The 23,891-nt window shown below is 52.8% G+C and overlaps 1 protein-coding gene across 2 annotated transcripts; it reads left to right on the top strand.

Moving 5' to 3' along the window:
* The first annotated feature begins 2,147 nt into the window (after nucleotides 1-2,147).
* PDZK1IP1 (PDZK1 interacting protein 1) lies at nucleotides 2,148-7,819 on the top strand. 2 transcript variants are annotated; one of them, XM_082832614.1, is made up of 5 exons: nucleotides 2,148-2,213; nucleotides 2,418-2,593; nucleotides 4,984-5,092; nucleotides 6,816-6,911; nucleotides 7,485-7,819. In XM_082832614.1, exons 2-5 carry the CDS (start codon nucleotides 2,527-2,529, stop codon nucleotides 7,555-7,557), a joined length of 345 nt encoding a protein of 114 aa, XP_082688740.1. In that variant the 5' UTR covers nucleotides 2,148-2,213; nucleotides 2,418-2,526; the 3' UTR covers nucleotides 7,558-7,819. The 2 variants fall into 2 exon arrangements, with proteins under 2 accessions (XP_082688740.1, XP_082688741.1); XM_082832615.1 differs by having other exon boundaries at nucleotides 2,159-2,213; nucleotides 2,404-2,593.
* Nucleotides 7,820-23,891: the final 16,072 nt, after the last annotated feature.

Consider the following 23,891-nt stretch of genomic DNA (forward strand, 5'->3'; position numbering starts at 1 on the left):
AAGCTTGGGACTTTGACCTGGGAGGTGTGTTTTCCTCCTCTTGGTCTCCTGATGTCCTTCCTGCTCACCCCCCTTCCGCAGGGTCCCCAAGCATGGCCCAGGGAGTTCTTGTCCTTGTCCTTCCCTGGGAAGGGAAGGGGGGTGCTTGGATGAGAGAGGCAGGTGCTGGGACTTGGGGACTGATGGGAGAGGCTGGGCTGCTCTGGGGGGGCACTGGCTGGATGGGGGTCCCTGCCTGTCATCTCTTCTTGGATCTCACCTTCCACACTTTCTGGGATACCCACTCTCTTGGAGTTTCCCCTCCTGCTACACACCCTGACTCCTCTTCCTGTGAAAGACCCTATGCGTTCGACCGCGTCTGGGTCTCTCACTGCTTCCCTCCTTGCCCTGGCTTTCTCCTTGCTGCGTGCGCGTACACACACCCACACAGACACACCCCGAGGAGACCACGTGCTCCCGTGCCTCAGCTACGAACGCCATGCCGAAGGCGGCTCCCAAAATGCGCCTCTCTCCTCCAGACCCAGGGATCCCACTGCCTTCTTGGCGCTTCCCTCTGGAGCATCCACAAGCACAGTACATCCGAACCTGCAGCTCAGCATCCCGCCCTACCTCCTGAAACTTGGTCTGGCCCCTTCGGAGGCACCAGCAAGCCTGAAACTGGGAATGACCCTCAGCTCCCTCCGTCCCTCACTCCCCACACCCAGCTCGTCAGTGTTCTAGTGACCATGTCCCGTCCATTTAATCCTCCTAAATATGGCTCAAGCCCATCCCCTCTGCCCTGCCCTGCTGCAGCCCACGTCCCCAGCTGTTACAGCAGCTTCCCCATGACCTCCCTTTCTCCGGTCTTTGTGCTCCCCTTTCATTCTCCACGCTGTCCAGAGGTGTTTTCTTGAATGCAAATCTGACCCTGTGACTCCCCCGCTTAGAAGAAGGCGTCAGTGGTTGTTTGTTACATTCAACCCAGTTCCCTGCATTCTAATCAGTGATTCCCTGGCTGTTCATTAACACACAGGGTGCCTACTCTGGCCAAACTTTGTGCCGTTAACACTCTGAAGACACCCAGTTGGGGTAGGACAGACAACAACTGTCTAGGTATAGGAGGCGTCACTCACCTCCAAGCCACGTTCCCCTACGTCATCTTGAGACCCCGTCATTGCATGGCTGTGTGTACCACCCATGGTAGTGGGCACACACATACACACACAGGAAGCAGGGACGAGGCATGATGACTGGGTGCTACCACTGGCAGTAGAAAGGGCTGCCCAGGAGGTCTTGTGAGCAGCCGTCTGGTGGCTTCTGGGCAGGGACGCTGTGGAGGGGCTTCCAGCTCACGCCCTGGCTTCTGGGACCCTCCATCTCTGAGACTTTGCCCCAGTCTTCTGCCTCCTTCTTTCTTGACATCTGTGGAGCCAAACTCCAGCATCCCTGGCTTCCTGTACTTCTGGGGGAGGGGAGGCGGGGGGAGAAAGGAAACCCAGTATGGCCCTTGGCCCCGGGGCCTCGACAGGTACTTGGGTCATTCTCAGTTCCTGAGCTGGAGGGTCTCATGGGCTCCATGGGATCTTAGGAGTTGAGGGCCCAGGGGTTCAGGGCCCCAGACTTGGACCTTCCACCTGGGGTGTCCTTCTTTTGTCCTCTAGAGCAGGGCTGTGTTCACTTCTCTCCCTGTGATGGGTGGAGAGGGATCAGAAGGTGTGTGCAGAGGCCTCTGACCAAGCCCAGATCCTGTCCCAGCTTCCAGGGACCACCTCTGGGGCCAGGAGGAGGAGCTGAACTGGGTCAGGTCAGCTGGGCTGGGTGGGGAAGGCTGGGACTGGGACCCTCAGGCCCTCTGTTGTGATCCCCATGGGAGAGGCTGCATTTAGAGAGTTGCTGAGCTGGGCAGGGAGCGCAGGGACAGAAGCCAGGGCTGTGCCCCAGGACTGGGGCTCCAGGGTCTGGCTTGGCTGACTGGGGACAGGTGAGGGGAAGAACAGGAAATAGGCCAGGCTCTCGGGGAGGGGGAGCTTTGACCTTTCCCTAGCCTCCGGGATTTTCCCCGTGTCCCCGGGCCAGCCAGCAAATTAATTAATCCCACCTTCAGCCTTCCCAGAAGCCCCGCCCACTGGGCTCATTCAAGGCAGGAGAAGAATGTGTCACTCTATCCCCAGAGCCCAGCCCCGCTGCCGGAAAGGGGAGCTGACGCAAGACTCCAGGAGGCCTGAGGCCTGGAGGTGAGGCCCCGAGTCTCCCCACATCTCCCAGGACCTCAGACCCATGGTCTCTAGAAGATGACCTCGAAAGCCAGCCTGAGTGGGCTGGGCTCCAGCCAGGGGAGGCCAGGCCTGGCACATTACCATGGGAGGGAGGGCAGGTTCGCTCCACCTTCCCGCCTCCGTCCTCCCTCTCCTCCTTCCTTACTAGCACCTCTCCTCCAGGGTCAGACGGAGACCAGGCTGATCTCAGCAGACACCGACAGGCCCCAGGGCAGCTCCAGGAGCCCAGATTCCAGCAGCCGGAGAGAAGGCCTGGGAGCTGCCTGCAGCCATGTCAGCCCTCGGCCTGGTCATCCTGGGCCTGCTCACGGCAGTGCCACCCGCCAGCGGTCAGCAAGGTAGCACAGGCCTGGGCCAGCCTGGGGTGGGGATAGGGGCTGCAGTACTGGGTGCTGGGAGCCCCGGGGTGGAAGGGGTGGCCTTCTGGCCCGTCTCATCACCCTTGGCACCTACGCTTTGGAGGGGGAGCAGGGACGGGCTTAGCCAGAGGAACCTCCAAAGGCAGACACAGGCTTCTGTCTGTGACTTGTTTCCCACGAGTGAGAAATGGGGGCAGCAGGGGAAATATTGGATCTAGGGTCTAGGGTCGGGGAGGGGAGTTGAGACCCATGTTCCAGGAGCAGGAATTGCCCTAGAGGTGGCTGGTTGCTGAGGACAGAGCGTCGGGGGCTATAAGGGGGGTGGGAATAGTGTGTGAGCCACTCTCAAAGGCAGGATTGTTTCAGGGGTGGGCAGTGCTGTCAGGCATTTGCCCATGGCTTTGGCCTAAGTTGTTTCCGTTTCCTACCCAGAAGACAAGTGTCCCAGTGTGGCCCCCACCATGTGCCTGAGCTCTTTGTCCAGCTCTGCCTCTGTCTTGCTGTGTGGCCTTGAGCAAATCACTGTCCCTCTCTGAGACTCAGTTTTCTCATTCATAAAATGAGGACAATAAACCTGCCCCACCCAACTCCCAGGGCAGCTACCACTCAGGGGTGGGGAAGGGCTTCACATTGGTAAAGCACCACACCCACCATCCGGTGTCAGCCCTGAGCTGTGGGGAGTCTGCCGGTGGGATTTGGGTCCAGAGCGGGTTGGCAGAGATGTTCCCAATGCACCCCTCCTTTGCAGATGCCCCGAGCTCTCACGCGTGTCTGCTTCAACTCTGTCTCTCAGGTCTTAGAAGCCCTCTGTGGGAATCGAAGATCAGAGGGGTGGAGTAACTTGTGTAGGTCACACAGCAGAGCAAGAAGGGACAGGGCTCAGTTCACCTCTCTCCTGCCCCAGGCTCTGCCCCTTATGCTATATGTTCATCCCAGAGCCACCTGGAAGGAGGAGCAGTGTCCCTGGTGTGCCTGGAAGGAATTGGCTGCAGGGTCTGGAAGAAGCAAGGACAAGCCTCCCAGGGCTTAAGCCCTAACTCCCAGTTCTTGAGTAACCACTGACCTGAGGAGACAATGGGTCTGAACTATTGTTTTTTGGGGAAACAATGAGTTCAAAATACAGCTTTTTGGCAAGTACGGAACTTACAGTAAGCATACTGTGTATCTTTTGTTATCCAAGGAGATAAGCAAGGGCTGACCTGGCTGCAGGACAGAGTTCCCAGAGCCCTCCTTCCTTCCCAACACCTGCCAGGCTCAGAGAGCGCTTGGAGAAGAGGCAGGGCCTCCCTGCAGCAGGAGAGCTTTCGGGGAGACTCGAGGAAGGACTTCTGAGCAGGAGTGAGGCAGAAGGAGATTTTTGATGTTCAGACTGGGCCCCTCAAGATACAGGATGGCACTAGGGAGGCAGGTGTTTTGGCCTGGAGGCAGGATTCTTCAAAAGTCTCCTGTTGGCCTCTCTCCCCTCCTGAGACCTCTAACTGCTACTGTGTGTCTGTCCTCTGCGGGGCCGGGCCCCCTCAGGCTCACAGAGCACAGTGATGTCCGGGGAGAGGAGAGCCCTTTGGGGCTGCCAGTGGCTGAGGGCAGAGACTTCTGGGAAACCTGAGGGTTAGAGGTGGTGTCAAGGGGCAAAAGGCAGAGAAGGTGCCTGGAAGGGGTCTCAAATTGGTCTCTGGCCCAGTCAGTCCCTGGGGCGCTGAGCCAGAGAAGACAAAAGGGGCTCAGGCTTGAAGCTCCCCTCCCGGCCCCCAAGACCCAGAGGAGAGCTTGCCCCTCTGTCTTGACTTTCCAAAGACGTTCTGTCCCACCCCTTTCTCTGGGCACTCCTGGCACCCCAGCCCCGTCCGCCTGCACTCCCACGCCTACCCAACCCCACAGAAACCTCTGTTACGAAACAGGATCTTCCAGATGCCAGCCTAGTCCTTTAGCTCTGGGCTGCCTTAGCCTGGGAGCCGGGGAGGAGGGGAGCCACCCTCACTGGAAAGGCCAAGGCCGTCTGTTCAGGGGGCTGCCCTTTGGTCCCTGGGGCCCAGGCACTCCCCGGGGGCCCTGCACTGGCCCACTGCAGCGGGGGAGGGGTGGGGGTGTGAGGGGCGCTCTGGGCTGCCTGGACCTCAGATGCTGCTCTCTCAGGCTTGTTCCCTCCTCAGCTCCTTTCCTTCTTCCCAATCCTGTCTTCCTCCAAACCACGGTCCCTTTTATAAGCTCAGGGGTCAGATGGGTCCTCGTTCCCCAGAAGTTCTCCACTGGTCCCGGCAGCAGGCTGGTAGCCTCTAAGCAGCCCCGGGGGGCATGAGGCCCCACCTGCACTGGCAGCCCCGCTGTGCCCAGCCCGCTGCAGCACCCGCCCCCCACTCCTCCCTTTCCAGGCCTGGGGAACCTGCAGCCCTGGATGCAGGGCCTGATTGCCGTGGCTGTGTTCCTGGTCCTCGTTGCAATCGCCTTTGCCGTCAACCACTTCTGGTGCCAGGAAGAACAGTGAGTGCTGCGCGGGGGTCCTGGGAGCTGCACCGGCGCGAGCCGGGAGGTCCCAGGACCACGGCCACTGCTCTGGTAGCAGTGAGAAGGGCCGCAGAAACCCTGAGCCCATTCCTCTCACTGTGTGGAAGGGGCACTGAGGCCCCAGGTCTCAGGGACCAGAGCTGAGGCTTGCTGGAGCCCTGCGAGCGCACTTGCTGCGCTTCGGGGAGCCGTCTTCTCTTCTTGGGGTCTCAGTGTTTCTATCTGTATAGTTGGGACAGTGGCCCATCTGTGATGGACGCCGTGAAAACCCCTGGACAGGAATGTTCTGTCCTTCTTCAGGATCTGCTGCTGTGTCACATGCAGGGGCTACAGGGGGGCAATGGGATGGACACTACTCTTGTGCTCACAGACTCCCAGACCAGAAGGGAAGGCAAACATGGAAGGGGCGATCGCAGTGTGAGTGCTGACGCTAAAGGGGCAGGCAGAATGCAGTGTGGGCCTGAGCCGGGGTTCAGAGAAGTCTTCCTACTGTGTGTTTATCCAGAAGCCCAGGCAGGAGCTGAGTGGGGTGGGAGAGCGCTGCCATCGAGGGAAGAGTCACTGGGGGTCCTGAGTTCGGAGCAGAGCACAAAGGTAGAAGGGGTTGGGCTGAAATCCAGCTCGCTCCGCACCTGCTGACTCTGGGGCGAGGCTGCATCTGCCCCCGCTCTCACACCGGCAACCTGGTGCCTGGGTACCAGCAGCAGTGTAGGACCCACTGAGGGAACAGAAGCAGCTCATGGATGGAGAGGCCCGAGATAGACTGCTGAGGTCGGCAGGGCCCAGGCCAAGCAGACCCTTGGGCACCAAAGCCCCGAACTTTGGGCTCTATCCTTAGTGCAGTAGGAATCCAGTGCAAGTGTGTAAGCCAGTCTTGGGATGAGATGTGGCCGGAACGGAATCACTGGCTGCCCCGTGGCGGATGCTTTGGGCCAGTCTGCAGGTGAGGTGAGCAATGAGGGTGAGGTCAGGGGAGAGTCTGAGCTGTGGAGGCGGCAGAGCAGATGGAGAGAGAGTACAGGTCTAAGAGCTTTCTAGGAGGGGGTGGGGACACTGAGAACAGGAGGGAGGAAGGACAGGGATTACGTCCAGGCTTCTGATGGGACCACCCACTGAGACACAGACCACAAGAGGCAGATCTGGGGCAGTTTGGGACATATTAAGTCTGAGGTGCCCATGGGATGTCCGAGGAAAGATGAGCAGTGGTTAGGGTCCCTGTGACCCTCATAAGAGTGGTGTCTGGGGAGCTGGGGACAGAGGACACACTTGAGTAAGAGGCGAGGAGATTTTTGTCGGAAATCTTGCTTTTCTCCACTGACCCCAGCTCTGCCGTCAGTGACCGCTCCTACCGCCTAGGAGAACCTTCCGGAAATCTAGGGCAGACACTGAGTCCTGCTGGGTCTGCCCTGGAGCTGAGCTGAGGCCAGAGGAGAACAGCAGAGGGAGGCAAGGAGGTGGCCGGTGCAAGGCCTGGGGTGCATCTTTGGTAGATCTCAGGCTGGGACCTGAGGGCCCCACGGTGGAGCAGCGAGAAAGGTGTGCGGCCCCGCGGCCAGAATCAGGCTGTTGACAGGGCCCTGCTGGAGAGAGGAGCTTCTGCCTTAGGGCCTATAGAACAGGGCCTGACTGGACTAGAGGGAGGAGGGGGGACCGAGGGAGAGGGGACCCAGAGAGCCCTGATGATGAGCTCTTTCCCCAGGGAGCCTGTGAACATGGTCATGACCGTCGGAAACAAAGCAGATGGGATCCTGGTAGGAACGGACGGCAAGTACTCCTCGATTGAGGCCAGTTTCAGGTGAGGTGCTAGTATAGGGCTGGCCACCCTGTGCTCCAGGGTCCCCTGGGGACCTCAGGACCAGGGGCTTCTGAAGGGGAGAGGGGGTTCCGTGTGGGGAGATGGTGAGCGATGGGGGCTTTGAGGGCACTGCAGGGCTCCACGGGGACATGCAGCCTCAGTTTGGGAAGAGGGTTCAGTAAGGGGATGGGGACTTGGAGGGCCTCAGGGGGTGGATTGGGACTCATAGGGGTGCAGTGGGGAAAGGAGGCTCAGCGCGGGAAGGGGACTCTGAAGGGATGAGTTGGGGGACTCAGTGTGTGGGGGGAGGATCTGTAGGGGAGGGAGCTCAGTGGGGAGGTGGGTTCAATGGGGGCCCAGTGGGGGAAGGGCTAGGTGGAAGAGAGAGAAGGGGTTCAGGGGTGGTGGTGAGAGGCCTCAGGTCTCAGGTGCAGAAGACCAGATGTGGTCAGGGGAACCCCCTTCTGGGGCTCAGACATTTATTCTGGAAGACACTGCCCTCACAAATGCAGGATGGGTCAGGGAGAAGGGGATGGGACAGAAGGAGCAGTGACCCCTGTCATCCTCTTTCAGGTCCAGTGAGCACGAGAATGCCTATGAGAACAACCTGGAGGAGGAGGGCAAGGTCCGCAGCACCCCAATGTGACCCCTGCTTCCTTGTGCCCAATGTCCAGGCCCCTCCTTCTCTGTACAGGAATCTGCAGTAAGGGGCTGACTCCTCCAGCTCTCACACCTGCCCCACCCTCCAGCCAAGCTCGGAGCTCAGACTATGTCCAGGCTGGGGCTCAGCCGTGGCTTTGGGGTCCTAGGGGGCCTCCCACTCAATTGAGTTCAGAAGACCCTTCTGAAAAGGACAATCAACTCAGCACCTCCCGTCCTGCCTCACATCTCCCTCCCTCCAACCGTGGAAATGGCTCTCATTTCTGTGAAATAAAGACGTTTTGTACTTCTGTGTCTGAGGCTCCCAGGGCTCAGAAATAGCTCTTCAGGCTACCAGTGAGGCCTGATCTTGCTTTCTGGAATCATCTTCCAAATCCTCTGTCATGGTGATTCTGGAGGATTTCCCAGGAAGCCCTCTCTGGGAGAACACCTGGGGCCAGGGAGCACACCCCTTACTCCAGGCAGAGACCCTCCTACAAGTGCCCCCTCTCCTGACCTGCCTTTCACAACCACAATTCTGGGCGATTCTGGGGTCTTCATGCAGCACCAACATCCTGACCCCCTGTCTCCATGCTGCCGGGCACTGAAGTGGGCTCACTCATCTCCCGTCCATCCAGCTCTGTCCTCCTGCCCGTAGCCTTTCTGGGCTGGGCTTTGGGCATAGGAAGCCCCAGGAAAGAGTCTTGGGCTAGGACTCAGGAAGCCCAGATTGCAGTCTGTGGTCCTCTGCTGACTTGCTGTGTGACTTTGGAGAGTCACTGTCCCCTCTGAGCCCTGCTAACCCTCTGTGGAGGATTCGGCCAGTCCCACCACAGAGCTCGAGTAGAATCATCCTCCTTAATGCCACTGGCTCCCAGTCCTGGGAGGGCCGGGGCCAAGTAACTGGGCCCCAGGGGGAATGAAGCAGGAGGGATAGGACACGGGAGGCTTGACTCAGCCGGGCTGGCTGACCATGGAGGACCCTCACCTCTGTGACTGTCATTCTTATGGGAACAGCCTCTGTCTCTCTGTCTGGGGTGACAACTGGAGGCTGGCTTCCCCAGGAGCACTCCCAGATCCAGAGGAGAGGGGCTGGAAGGCAGGAGGCAGCCCACCTTGTCCCAACGGTCTCCCTCTGTCGCCTGTTCCAACCTGTCACAGCCCCTCGTTTCTCCGTTAGAGCTGCTCCTCTGCTGTTCCAGGGTTTCACCCAAATATCCCTGGGGAGACCCATCTGAAATCCGAATTATCCTTCTCACCTCACTGGGGTCTAGTTTGCAGCCTGCAGCAGAGGGAAGATCCCCGAGCAGAGGGCTGGCTGGGTCTTTGCCCTGCTGTGTGACTTGCTTCCCCTCTCTGGGCTTCAGCTCAGTGAATTGTGGCTGGAGCTCTTGTGATTCCCACTCTAGGCTTGTGTGCACATGGCTGGATGCCTCTTCACCCATCTCTGCCAGTTGAAACTGCATATTCCTTTTCCTTGGCCCTGCGTGGGTTCCTCTTCCTCTAGGAAGTCTTCCTTGGTTAGACCAGAGGGCGGAGTCAGCTGACCAGCCTTTGGCTGCCTTGGATCTGATCCTCCTTGCCTGAAGCTACATCCCCTCCCACCTCTGCCCCCTGTTGTCCCAGGGGGGTTCCAGTCTGACCCCTCACTGGCCTGCCAGGGCCTGAAGACAGAGATACCATCCCTCTGTTTTCCCTCCAGCCCCTGACACTCGTGAGGTTTCACCAGCAGGAGCTGTGGCAGCTGCTGTCCTGCCCTGGCGCTGGGGGTGGGGGAGCGGGGAGCTGGGGTCGGGTCGGGGAGGCAGAATCCCCAGCAGGCTGCCTGGGCCTCTCCAGGACCCTCCTCAGCCCCTCCCCACGGGCAGGACCAGGATGGTGGGAACTCCATCCTGGGGTCCTTGCCGTGCCGGGCTAGCCCTGACCTTCCCTCCAGCCCCATGTTCCTGCCCTGACAGGGGGCAGGGGGCATGGAGCTGCCGACTCCAGAGCTGCCCGAGCCCCCAGTCCTTATCGCCAGTTCCCACCTGCCAGCCTGGCCAGAGGAGGGAGGGAAAGGTGGCTGGGCCCGGGCCAGGGCGGTGCTTAATGACCCTCCGGGGGCCTAATCGCAGACTGGCAGCCGCTGAGTGGCTCGGGCTGGCTCCTGGAGAAGGCTGATAACACACCAGCTGGGCCCCCCACCATCTATCGGGGCTGCACAGCCAGTCCCTAGGGGGCGGCGCTGGGAGGGGAGGCTCTGGGCTCGGGCGGGGCGGCAGGGGAGGTGGGGGAAGCTCTCCGCCCCCCGCCCTGGGGGAAGCGGATTCTGGGCTCCTTGATTGGCAGACCAGGGGGAGGATGCTCCTTCAACGCCTTCCTGCTCCCTCCCCACCCCTTCTCCCCAAGCAGGACCTCCCCCACCAGGGCCCGGTCTCCTCTTCGGCTCTCCCAGCCTTTACTCATCTCCGTCTTTGTGCTTCTGTCTTTTTCTGAGCGTATCTCTCGTCCTGTTTTTACCTCCATCTTCTTGTATCTGTCGCGTCTCTCCGTTCTCCTCCCTGCACCTGAACTCAGTGCTCACCAGCCTCGCTCTCCCCTCGCATCCTTCCTCTCTTTCCAGCTGGCTCTCCCTGTGGGCCCCTCCCTAGCTCTCCCCGACGTGCCCGCGCTTCCCTGATGCCTCCTCTTGGCGGGCGGACTCCGGTGCCCTCACTGGTCTCACTCTTTGTGCCCTGTGTGATGCCGCATGACCTCCAGCTGAGCCCGCCACCTGCTCTCTGGGCAGAATGCACGGGCTGCCCAGGCCCTGGCTGTAGGAACCCGAGGTTCTCTTACCCACACAGGGCGTTCTGGCTCTTCCAGCTTCCTGGAACAGGGCTTGCACCTTTCTTATTCTTCTCCTACCTAAAACATGTGGATTTCACAGGGTTACATTATAGGTTACACACAAACTCGTGCACTAAAAGCTCCACGCAGGAAATGAAGATAAGATTGCAACACGGCTTACTTCAGTTAGACTTGAGGAAATTCCAGCCCGGAGATGGTTTTGAAAAAAGGCTGCAGAGTTCTGGCTTGAGTGTCACCTGTTGTTAAGACAGAGTTAGCAGGGCGTTGGGCTGATTTTCAAGATGACTTCCCTTATGCTCAGCGTGACATGAGCAGGAATACTGCTTGCTTATTGCGTTTCAGGGACCCATCAGATGGGAACTACTGCTGGCCAGAGTCTCCTCCCCCAGTGCAGGGTAAAGGAGTGGGTGTGGGGAGAGGTGCGGAGTGGGTGTGACTTTCTCCTTATCCTACCGGAACCCCTTGGACCAACCTCACAGATGAGTCAGATGGCTGGAGCCGGCAGAACTTGCTCTGGGATGCCGGTGGGAGGCATCTGCCTCCCCTCCAGATCAGGCCCGGGGCCCGGAGCCCCCAGCTCAGCTCTCCTCCCTCCCTAGCAGTACACACAGTGGCCAGGAGCTTGAGCTTAAGAATCATGAAGAGACTCTGGTTCAAATTCCAGCTCTTCTCCTCACTGCCTGTGGGACCACCTGGCCTTTCAGATGCTCCTTTCACTTGCCAGTAAGATTGGTTCTGTCATGGCTTCCCTGCAGGGCTGCTGGGAGGACACAGAGATAATGTACGTGTTATCATCACACCTGAGACTCGCCAGAAGTCTGCCTACGCTCGGCTTAGAAGTTACTTCTTCTGGGAAGCTTGTCCCCAACCCCTGGGTCAGGGGCTTCCTCTGAGCCACACCAGCCAACTCTACAATCACTGCCCCGTCTTGTCTGTTTCCTTGTCCGTGTCCAGCTCCAGCCCCAGTTCTGGGAGCTCCTCAAGGGCAGGTGACTCCTCTCTGAGTCACCAGCACCCAGGACAGGGCTGGGCCCAGGGAAGGGAAGCCCAAGGGATGGTGAAGAGACCCAGAATGGACTAAACCCCAGTCGTCTGTCCAGCTGTATGTCTGTCCGTGCCTCTCAGCCTCACACAGGCACAGACACACACCTGCACATGCTCTCTCAAGCTCTCTCTGGCTGAAGGTCCTGGGGTCAGCGAATACTGTTACTCCATCTGGTCTGCAGCTGGTGGGGAAGGGCTGCTCTCCCGCATCTGCCTGTAGCCTCGGCTGCCACCTGGTGGCTGTACACTCAATGGGACAGGCAGATTCAGCAGAACCTTTGAACTTGACCTTCAGGGGGCTCTTCCCCCCTAAGCACCGGGACCAAAGGCCTTCCCATGGCACGGCCCCGGGGACCCCGTAGGTTGTGCCAGCACCTTGCCCTGCAGGCTTCAAGGGCAGCCGGGCCTCCAGTGTCCCCTCCTTGTGTGGCTAGAGGCCAACTCCGTGAAAACCTCAGGTTCCGTGCACTACTGGTGGGGCCAGGCTCTGGGGCACTTAGCCTCCAGTCCTGATGACACACCTCCCTTTCTCTCAGAAATGGTCTGAGAGCCCAATGGCATCTGTCCTGAGTTGCTATTCCAGAGAGTAAGGAATGACAGTGTTTGTGGTGCCCTGTTCCCTAGAGATCCTGGCCCCCTGGAGAAGCAGAATAGAGAGAGTTTGATGAGAGAGAGTGCGAGAAAGTTCAAGGACGAGTCTCAGTACTTTCCTGAGCAAGCTGGAAGATGCTGGAGCTGGGGGGACACCGCACTGGGTTGTGTGGACTGCACCTCTACCTGCAACCTGGTGGGCCTCCATCCGCCTGCAGGGAGGGGTGCCTATTTCTGCTTCTCGCAAAGGTACTGCGCAGGCTAGCGGATGGCCTGAGAATGGCAGGTGCCAGGGGACAGGCAGGAGCATGTGGGGTGAGGATGCATTTGGACACATGGAGTTTAGGAGCTGGTGGGACGTCTACAGGGAGTGGACCGGGGGCGGCACAGTTGGATGCACAGGGCATGTCTGAAGCACAGTTGAGCAGTTTGTAGGCGAGCCAGAGATTTTGCCTTCTAGTTGGATGCCCACTACGAGGCTAAGAGGCCAGGTCTGGGCCAGGCAGCCTGGACACAGCACCGCTCTGACACTAATGCCATGTGACCTTGGATAAATCAACTCAACCAAGCTCCAGGTTGCTCATCTGTAAATTGGGGGCAGTACGTGGGGCCTATTTATTTATTTATTTTAATGAGAAAATGCACTCATAATTTTATTTATTTATTCATTTTGCAGTTCTAACGTGTCAGCACAGTGTTATCCACTGTTTTCTTTAATTTTATAATTTTTATTGGGGTATAGTTGATTTACAATGTTGTGTTAGTTTCAGATGTACAACAAAAGGAATCTGTTATACATATATCCACTCTTTTTAATTTTTAATTTTAAAATTAGTTTATTATTCTTATTGTTATTTTATATATTTTTATTTTTTGGCCATACCGTGGGGCATGTGGGATCTTAGTTCCCTGACCAGGGATTGAACCCACGCCCCCTGCATTGGTAGCATGGAGTCTTAACCACTGGACCACCAGGGAAGTCCCCTACCCACTCTCTTTTTAGATTCTTTTCCCATATAGGCCATTACAGAGAATTGAGTAGAGTTCCCTGTGCTATACGGTAAGTCCTTATTCATGGTGTCTATTTAATAAGAGGTGTTGTGAAGATTCAAATAAACGGTGCACACAAAACATATAGAATAGTGCCAGATATACAGTTAGTGCACACAGTAAATGTTAGCTTTTGTTTTTTATTACTATCGTTATTATTACAGGATGAAGTCGGTTGGATTCAAGACTACTGTGTCAGAGCTAGGAAAAACCTTAGAATCATTTAGCCCAGTTTACTAATATTGCACTGTGGAATCTGAAGCCCAAGGAAGGGATGGCACCTGCCCAAGGTCATGTAACAAGTCCGGGTGAGAGGCAGGCTAGAGGCTCTTCATGGCTGGTGGGTACAGAACATGCTGAGCACAGCTGCTCCCCTGGACCTCTGGAGGCACCAACGTAATGGGGTTAGTTCGTTCTGCATTGCTGAGGCTGGTACAGTTCTGTACATGGACTTTGCCAATGAATAACCGGCCTCCTGACTGGTTCTGGCTGTGAGCTGGGGGTATGGGATGGGGGTGGTGGTGAGGATGGGTGCGGGCAAAGTGGGGGAGTGGTGAGGGAGGAGAGGGAGCTCCGAGGAGCAGAGGGGAAAGGGAGAGAGAGGGATGGGAAGAAGCCAATGGAAGAAACTTCCAGGTGCCAAGAGCTAAGAATTTGGAACAAGAGACCGGGAAGGGCCTTCCCTCAAACCAAATGCAGTATGGTTGTGGTAATGGTGGTGGTGGTTTGCACGTTGAAACTGACGGCCACTATATGGTGTGTAGGATGTCTTCTGTTTGGAGACTCATCCTGACCCTATTTTCTTGAGGAAAAAATGCAGACTCAGAAAGGGAGGTGACTTGCCTAAGGTCACACAGCCCGGTAGTGGCACTGGACCTGGTCTAATTCTACCCCAGCATAGGGTTCTGTGTGTGTGTGTTTGTGAGAGGGAGAGAGAGAAAGAGAGACAGAGAGAGACAGAGAGAGAGAAACGGAGAGCTGAAGAGGAAAATAGAGTGTTTGCCACTGCAGCGCTCACAGTCCCTTTGGAAAGAAGCATCTGGGAAAGTGTCTGAGAGCGGTCCTCGCAGCATCTAAGTGGAGTGGTCTGCATCGTCTTCTTCTGCCTCCATCCTTTCCACTAGCTCGTCCAAGTCTGCCACCCCCAACATTCTGCCGAGACTGCTCTCACCAGGAGCACCAGAGTCCCGTCTTCTTGTTGCAAGATACGGTGGCCTGTCTGGTCCTCCTGCCCTCAGCATAATAGGATGGTGGCCGTTTTCTCTGGGGAGCTCTTCCTGACCAACTGCCCTCAGCTCACCAGGCTCCCAGAGGCCCCTGGACTCACAGCCTCAAGTTGGTCAGGGCGTTGCTCTCTGAACAAGGTTGTGAACGCTGATCTCCATGAGGCAGAGACCACAACTGTCTTGTTTGTCGTGATGTCCGAGTATCCAGCACAGGTCCAGAATACAGGCGGTCCCCGGTCAATGGTGGTTGAATGAATGACACAGGGACCTTATCCACTCCATTCATTTACATCACTTCCCATGAAGTATCAGCTTCCGAATCAGCACCTTCAGCCCCGTCCCCTCCAGGACCCAGTTGCCTCCTGCACAACTCCACGGGCACCTCAGGCCAAGGTGGAATTCCTGATCTCTGACCCACTTGAGTCCCCTGTGCTGTTAGTGGCACCACCACTCATCCACCCAGGCCAGAGGCGGGACGCACCCTGAATTCCCCTCCCTCACGCCATCCCACCTCCCCTGCTTCAGATCTGCGACTTGCCTGGATGTTTGCAGCTACCCTCCGCTCTACTCCTTGTTTTCACTCTCGTTGCGTGCTCAAACTGTCCTCCACATGGTCACTAGAGAGACCTTTCCCAAACACAGAGTCCACCAGGACCCATCCCTTCACACCTGGGAGGTGAGCCTCCCTCCTCCAGGCAGGTGTAGCTTAGTGGCTGCAGGCCTGGGCTTGAAGCCAGACCTCCCTGGGCAAATCGTGCCCTGCCAGTTTTATATTAGTGTGACATTGGGCAAGTTAGTAATAAATGCGCCTCAGCGCCTGAATCCGAAAATTAGGGGTAAAATGATGTGCATATTATTGGGCTGCAGTGAAGAGTAAATGAGCTAATGCAGGTACAGGAAGCATAGAGTAAATGAACGCTCAATAAGTGTTAGCAACCGACATCTGAATTTTCCTTCCTGTTTTGCCTGCAATGTCTTAAGCAGCCACTAGATGGCCACACTGCAGGCTCTCTGTGATTTCCCACACCAAGCTCTCCTTCCTCCCCTCCCACAACGTTTCACATCTCAGTGCCTATTTGTTCATGTTCCGGGCTCATGTTTTCCCTTTTGCCAGCCTCACCTCCTTCAAGACAGCTTTCTGATACATCTTTCCCACTCCATGCTCACCAAATGGGCTATGTTCTATGTCTGAGAGCTCCTGGAGGGCAGGACATCTCCAGGACACCTGACAGAGTCCCTGCATAGAACAAGTGCTCAGTGTTTGTCGGATGAATGAATATGTGTCAGCCAGTCCCAGCTCAACGACTTAAATAATTTGCATGATCTTGGGAAAATCGCTTAAGCTCTCAGTTTTCTTTTCCTTAAATGGACATCAAAAAGAGACTTTATGTCGTATTTGTGGAGAGTCCGGTGTAAAGCCCTAGCATAAGATCTGGCATGCTGTAGCCCCAGGGCCAGCATGCACAGACACCTACCAACCATGGCTCATTCTCATCGCCCACCAGCTATTGCCCACTTGTGCTTACACCTTTCCCTGTCCCAGTTGAGGGTATTAAAAATGGTTTTACCGGGACTTCCCTGGTGGTCCAGTGGTTAAGAATCCACCTTCCAGTGCAGGGGACACGGGTTCGATCCCTGGTCGGGGAACTAAGATCCTACATGCCGCAGGGCAGCTAAGCCTGTGCGCCACAACTACTGAGCTGGCGTGCTCTAGAGGACCACACGCCGCAATGAAAGATCCCGTGTGCTGCAACGAAGATCCTGTGTGTTGCAACTAAGACCTGACACAGCCAAATAAATAAATAAATTTTAAAAATGGTTCTACCTCTTCCCAAAGGTCCTTCTTTACCAAGTATGGTCTGGAATTAATCTGCAAGCTGGCTGGGTTTGGTGGGCCTAGGCTTAGTTGATGGTTCAGCAGAGCCCAGTGGGCTCTCATTTGCCTGGAAAGCACAGGCTCAGCCTCCCTGCCCCTGAAAGCCCCACTGTCCTCCTGAATGAGGCCCTCCTGGGCCTCCTTTTCTTCACCCCAGTTCTTGATGTCCCAACACTGGCTGGCGTTCGGCAAAGGTCTGGTTCCTGGATCTCTGCACTCTTATACTACCTCTGTCTGGATGACCCTAGTCATTGTGCCTCTTCCATCAAACTACTGAAGCAATGGACAAACTCCCAGGAGTGGGATGTCTCCATCAAAGACTATGAGCATTTCTGAGGCTCTTGTAAGGTACGTGCTCACTAGTGGTTTCCTTAAGAGCTGAATCCAGTTTACATTTAATCAGTTCATTGTAGACAGTGGGGGTGGGGGTGGGGGAAGATTTCAGTTTGCTTTGAGGCCAAACACTTTCTAAAGGGCTGTTCATGGAGTACAGCACTTTTTTTTTTTGCCGGATGTCTCTTCTGTGCTTTTATCCTTTCTCCCTATTCCTTGCAATATCCTGAACAGCCACCAGATGGCAGAGCTCACACAGTTCCTGGGATGCTCCCTCCTGTACCAGCAACCCCCTTTTCCTGTGTGTATAGGGGAGTGTGCCCAGCCTGGGGGTCTGAGTGTAGTGGCCGTTGATAGGACCCCTGGGGAGATGTGGAGATGGCCCAAATGGAGAGATCCCTGGCTGGAAGTCAGGGCGTTGTGTGTAAGGGCAGTTCTTCAGCCCCAATCCATCAGGAGCTCAACAGATTGACCTGAAGCGAAGAAAGTTACCCACAGTAGTAAAAAGAAAGTGACGAGAAAGTAAAAGGAAAATGAAACAGAAAGCGCCTGGATGGGAAAAATTAAAAGACATGTTGATTCCCGTATTTTGTACATGTAGCTTTTGTGTGAGCAAAGGGATAGTAAAATTGCATGGATTATGGGCCGTAGGGGATCTAGAATAGAGGTAGAGAAAAGAATTTTCTCCAGTTGGAAGGCAGCAATAAATCATTTTATGATGCTGGAAAAGCTAAAACACTGACCAGATGTAGGTATAATTGAAATAGAAAGATAGGGAAAAAGAGAGTAAAAGTTGACTCTGAGCTGTCTAGTTTGAGCAACTAGGCACGTGGAATATTATGTAGGTAATAAACATTACAATGAATTGTGTGTGAAAATACCATTGCGCTGAATTAAAAAGAGGAAACTTCCATATACTAGGTAATAGCGCAGATCCTCATGAACAAGTAATGGGAGAGATCTCAGAGAAAACTGGAGTTATTGCTTCAATATAGTGGTTAAGAGCACAGACCCTGGAGTTTAACTACTTGGGTTCAAATCCTGGCTCCAACGTTTACCGGTGGTAAAATTTCACCTCTTTGTGCCTCAGTTTCTCTAAAATGTACATAATAATACGACCTTCATGGCAGAACTGTTGAGAGGATTAAATGAGTTAATACATGAAAAACATATAGAACAATGCTTACCACCTAAAAAGTGCTTATAACTGTTTGCATTTTTATTACAGAAGTAGAGCTGATTTTGTAGGAAACAATTAATTGCTGTTGGGCAACTATAGTAGCACAGCTGCAATAAAATACTGCTACAGTTTAATTGGACTACTACAGCTGCCCAAATCAAAGCCAGCACTTGAAAGAGGGTTAAGATTAGAGGAAGCTGTAGAAAAACACCCAACATAGTCAAAGATAAATTTTGGCCTATTCCTTTATATGTCTGCATACGGTATTTGTTTTTCTCTTTCTGACTTACTTCACTCTGTATGACAGACTCTAGGTCCATCCACCTCACTACAAATAACTCAATTTCATTCCTTTTTATCGCTGAGTAATATTCGATTGTATATATGTGCCACATCTTCTTTATCCATTCACCTGTCGATGGACACTTAGGTTGATTCCATGTCCTGGCTATTGTAAATAGAGCTGCAATGAACATTGTGGTACATGACTCTTTTTGAATTATGGTTTTCTCAGGGTATATGCCCAGTAGTGGGATTGCTGGGTCATATGGTAGTTCTACTTTTAGTTTTTTAAGGAACATCCATACTGTTCTCCATAGTGGCTGTATCAATTTACATTCCCACCAACAGTGCAAAAGGGTTCCCTTTTCTCCACACCCTCTCCAGCATTTATTGTTTGTAGATTTTTTGATGAAGAATGGCCATCATTAAAAAGTCTACAAATAATAAATGATGAACCACACATGCATGCCCAGGACTTATCCAGAGGTCCTGCTTTGTCTTCCTACAGAAATTTGCTTCCCTTCACATCAGTAGTTCTTCACAGCTGAAGCTGCTGCATAACAAATGAAGCAAAATATAGGGATGTTTGCTTATTAGTTCTAACTCTAAATATTACAATGCAGATACATACTCAATAATACAATCTCTCTACCTACAATTTATGTAGCATGTTCATTCAAAGGGTACAAATAAGCCATTCTGAATGATGACCATGCCATATGTCCATGGCAGACACAAAGTCTGTGTCTCAGACAATGGAATGTCTCACAGAGGACTCAGGCGATGCAAAGCCCAGGACTAACCTGTGTACTGATGGACCACTTGGCTAGATTTAGAAAAGATGTGGCCTGAGAGCTGAATTTGAAAATCAGGTCGTTGTGATACAAAAGACTGTACATGTGTTGGTGGGTGAGTTTGGTAAGGTTGAACACTGCTTCCAGGTAGAATTGGAGGGTCCTGGAAGAGGCAAGGTGGGACAACATGTTAGTGGGTGACAAGTACTTTCCTTTGGCCACTGACTTGTCAGTCTGTATGTTGCCCTGCTGGCTGAAGGCACACTTCACAATGGTGTCCAGGGCCTTCAGGGAGACTTGTTCAAAAATCTCCAGGTGTGGGTCTTGGGCAATGATCCCTCCCATTTGTCCTGGGGCTGGAGATGAAGATCATGATTATACACAAGCCCCTCTGCTCCTAATTTCTAAGTTCTTTTGTGTCCCTTGGTCCAGGATGTGCTCTTCCAAGTTATGGAGGCTTGAGTTTGAACCCAGCTCTGCTTCTAATCTGTCTTATAATCGTAAACAAACTGCTTAATCTCTTAATCTCAATGTCCTTACCAGTAAAATGGGGATAATAATACCAAAGTCATAAGACTGTAGTATTGGGTGGGCCAAAATGTTCGTTCGTTTTTTTGCGTAAGACGGCTCTAGTAGCACTTAGTCGTCTTTAACTTCATTCGAAACAATTTTGTTAGATTGTATGTGACAGCTGTCTTTTCAGCGTGCATTTTAAAAAAGACATCAAAATCGGTGAATTCTTGTGTAGCCATTTTAATACTGAAAGTGGAAGAAAAAAAAGCAACATTTTTGGCATGTTATGCTTTATTATTTCAAGAAAGGTAAAAATGCAAAAAGATTTGTGCAGTGTATGGAGAGGGTGCTGTGACTGATCCAATGTGTCAAAAGTGGTTTGCGAAGTTTGGTGCTGGAGATTTCTCGCTGGACGATGCTCCATGTTTGGGTAGACCAGTTGAAGTCGATAGCGATCAAATCAAGACATTAATTGAGAACAATCAATGTTATATCACGCGGGAGATAGCCGACATACTCAAAATATCCAAATCAAGCGTTGAAAGTCATTTGCACCAGCTGGGTTATGTTCATTGCTTTGATGTTTGGGTTCCACCTAAGTTAAGCAAGAAAAACCTTCTTGACCATATTTCCGCATGTGATTCTCTACTGAAACGTAATGAAAAAGTTCCATTTTTAAAACAAATTGTGACAGGTGATGAAAAGTGGATACTGTACAACAATGCAGAACAGAAGAGATCATGGCAAGTGAAATGAACCACCACCAACCACACCAAAGGCCGGTCTTCATCCAAACAAGCTGATGCTGTGTATATGGTGGGCTTGGAAGGGTGTCCTCTATTATGAGCTCCTTCCGGAAAACCAAACGGTTAATTCCACCAAGTACTGCTCCCAATTAGACCAACTGAAAGCAGCACTTGACGAAAAGCCTCCAGAGTTAGTCAACAGAAAACGCATAATCTTCCATCAGGATAACGCAAGACCGCATGTTTCTTTGGTGACCAGGCAAAAACTGTTACAGCTTGGCTGGGAAGTTCTGATTCATCTGCTGTATTCACCAGACACTGCACCTTCGGATTTCCTTTTATTTCGGTCTTTACAAAAAATTCTCTTAGTGGAAAAAATTTCAATTCCCTGGAAGACTGTAAAAGGCACCTAGAACAGTTCTTTGCTCACAAAGACAAAAAGTTTTGGGAATATGGAATTATGAAGTTGCCTGAAAAATGGCAGAAGGCAGTGGAACAAAAGGGTGAATACATTGTTCAATAAAGTTCTTGGTGAAAATGAAAAATGTGGCTTTTATTTTTACTTAAAAAACCAAAAGCACTTTTTGGCCAACCCAATATTATGAAAGGATAAAATGAGCCTGACATGTAGTAAGTGCTTAGAAGTATTTGCAATCACTGTATCTGTATGTGTATCTGTATTTTGCTTTGATTTTAATTTTAGAATAGGAGGTGGGCATGGTGACAGGTGTCAGAAATGATGGCCCTGTGGTGCACTGGAAAGCACGGGGCCAGTCAGAACTGGCTTAAATCCAAGTTTTGTCATATACTGAAATGAGACATATTTAGGTGATCTCATGCTTCTGAGTCCCTGCCCCATTAATACGTCTTTGCAACTACAGCTGAGGTCCTGTGTGTGGAATTACCTCACCCAGTGCCTGGCATCTAGTGGGTGACCAGTAAGGACCAACAACTATTGTTGTTTCCTCAGTGTTTGAACCCTGTAAGTTGGTGGCAAACCGCATGAAAGCTTGGAAGTTTCTGTCTCCTTCAGCGCTTCACCGGACCCAGCCTACAGTACACAGAATTCAGCCTTCTGAAATCACAAGATCTTTCCTGGGAGTGAATGAGTTTTGTTGCTTCTCTGGGCTACCTGAGACATTAACAATTTGTAAATCACTCAGGCTTTAAGTTCTCACAGTCACCTCATTCAGGACGGCTAAACAGATCGAAACTCCGAGAGGAGGGGCTTGCAGACTCAAAACTGTCTTCTCTATGGGTCCTCTTGAAAGCCTGTGAATCGTCTCCTGCCTCAGCTGAAGCCAAAGCTCCCCTTTCGCCCAACCACAGGGCTGTCCTCTGTCTGACGTGCCATATCTATAAATCCTTTCCATTCTCCAAGCCCTAGCTCCAGCTGCTTATGGAGTCTTTCCTGATTGCTCCTGAGCAAGGACTCCCCGCCACGTGGGCATTCCTACTCCTATTTTATTTGAGCCATAGATGTGATGCTTTGCTCTTCTGCCTTGTTTTCTCCCAATGTGGTGAGTCTGCTGGACTCCGTCACTCCTTCATTCACGTAACTCTCACTGAGCACCTACCCCAAACACATCCCTGGAATAGGTGCTGGGTATATAAACATGATAAGACGAGGGCCTTGCCTCCGTGATGCTCATGGCCTAAGAATCATATAGCCCCATACAAACAGCTGTGAGCATAGCTCTGAGGGAGCCCAGAGTCTGTTGTACCACGTGCTTGGTAGCACCTCAGTCCAGAGGCCTGGTAGAAATGCTCTCTCCTCCTCTTACCAGCTTCATCTGTATTTTCTCAGATATCATGGTGATGAAAATTTTCAGAATGTGATGTTGAAGCCAGGTCTTACAATCTGGCAGTACTGTAGCCACTTAGAACTATGCAGGGTCACCAGTCCTCGACCTTATGAAATGAGAAGGGCAAATACTCAGATTGCAGCCCAGGGAAATGAGGAGAGACTGGTGCCCAGCAACAATCCTCTGTCTATGGCCCTGGAGGGGAGAAGTCAGAGTGAACAGAGCTCGAAAGAGTGAATGAGGGTGAGTAGACCTTACATTTTGGGAGTTAGGTCCAAACCATGTTCAATTAACTAGTAATTTCACATCTTAGTCATTTTATTCAGCTTGACTCTGAGCTGCTGCTCAAAACCAGGGTGGCATCTCCTTCTCTAAATGCACCATGCTACCTGGAACAGTGGCGCCTCTCTTCAGACCCTTGTTCTTTTTTTTTTTTTTTTTTTTGCGGTACGCAGGCCTCTCACTGCTGTGGCCTCTCCCGCTGCAGAGCACAAGCTCCGGACGCTCAGGCTCAGCAGCCATGGCTCACGGGCCCAGCTGCTCCGCGGCAGGTGGGATCTTCCCGGACCGGGGCATGAACCTGTGTCCCCTGCATCGGCAGGCGGACGCTCAACCACTGCGCCACCAGGGAAGCCCTAAACCCTTGTTCTTTGAACAACCTGATTTTATTGCAGCAAGTGACAGTGGCTCCTGAGGCTCGTGCACCACCTTTCCCTTCCCACGGTTTGACTGTTCCGTAGATTCCATAAGAAGCCAATAAATTATCTTTTTGCCCAGTTTAAGTTGTGTTTTTCTCACTTATAATTGAAATAGTCATGATTAAAACAAAACTTACAAGAGTTGCACTTTTAAAAGATCACTGTACAGTTTTCCCTTCTTTGCCCCTTTAGCTCTGGCCACTGCTGTGGTATCAACTCCGTGTGGGCCAGTTTCACTTGGGCACAACTGCACAGCCCTCTGCTGGTGCCCACACTACTGGTGAGCTGTGTTGTTGTTGATGCCGGGGTGTGAGATGCTTGAGACCTGTTCAGTGTCCATGCAGGTATAACCGGGTACAAGGAAATTAACTCATTAAGACACAAACCCTTGAGCAATCAGAACTGAGAGTTGGTAAATAAATTCTTCTCCCTTCCTTGCCTACATAGGTTGCCCTAAGAAGCTTTAAAACTTATAAGTCCTTTCCAAAGATGGTCCCATAACATCAAACAATCAGTCAACCTTGATGCTACGCATTGATCAGATCAGTCACACACTCTTGATCGGTTTTCCTTCGTACGCTGTCCCAATCCCTTTCCCCCTTATTCCTGCTACCTTGGATTTTGCTCTGTAAATGAAACAGCAGCACATGTGGCTTGCCTCAGTCTCTGCTTTCAGGGGAACCTAGGGGAAGATGTCTTGGTGGTCAAGCAAAGCACAGATTGGATCATGGTGAGAGTGGATGCAGAAGACCAGTTAGGAAGAGACCAGGAAGGAAGCGGCTTGAACTTACTTAGGTGGTTGCAATAGGATGGAGAAAAGTAAATGGATTCATATAATAAGGTAAAGGAGAGGGGGGAATCAAAGATGATACTATCTCAGGCCTAAGCAAATGCATGGCTGGTTCTTAATCTTTGGCCTTTGATCTCCAATTTCACTCTTGTATATATTCTGCTCTCTAATGCTGGGGCTGGGTCTCTGCCTACCATGTTTTAATACTCCTTTTCCAGCTGGCTTCCTGATGGGTCCTGACAATAAGGAGGAAGAGAGAAGAGACTTCCTATCTGTTTTTCAGGTTCTCTCAGCATCACCCCAACCTCCAGCTTCTTTGAGCACTCCTTGCACCAGCCATGCAATGTCGTCTCCTGAGACATCTGAACACAGCTGCACAGAGCTTCCCTGCTGGAGGTCTGAGCACCAGCCCTGCAGGCCCCTCCCCTGAGCTCTTACTTTCTGAAATCCCATCTCTGCCCTTTGTTTCCTCAGCCCTAAGGGTGATAAGTGCTTCCCCTGGGTTACCTCACTGTACGCTTTTTTTCCCTCTTTCAGTCTTGCAAAACCTATATTAACTATTACCTGTATTTCTTTTTTGTATC

The sequence above is a fragment of the Leucopleurus acutus genome (assembly GCF_964270905.1).
Source record: "Leucopleurus acutus genome assembly, chromosome: 2".
Lineage (NCBI taxonomy): Eukaryota > Metazoa > Chordata > Mammalia > Artiodactyla > Delphinidae > Leucopleurus > Leucopleurus acutus.

What these genes read in the sequence shown, in the direction of transcription:
- PDZK1IP1 (XM_082832614.1), top strand. Translation starts at nt 2,527, where the DNA reads ATGTCAGCCCTCGGCCTGGTCATCCTGGGCCTGCTCACGGCAGTGCCA. An exon ending in ACCCGCCAGCGGTCAGCAAG is followed by an intron (nt 2,594 to 4,983) that starts GTAGCACAGGCC and finishes CTCCCTTTCCAG; the next exon opens with GCCTGGGGAACCTGCAGCCC. An exon ending in TCGATTGAGGCCAGTTTCAG is followed by an intron (nt 6,912 to 7,484) that starts GTGAGGTGCTAG and finishes ATCCTCTTTCAG; the next exon opens with GTCCAGTGAGCACGAGAATG.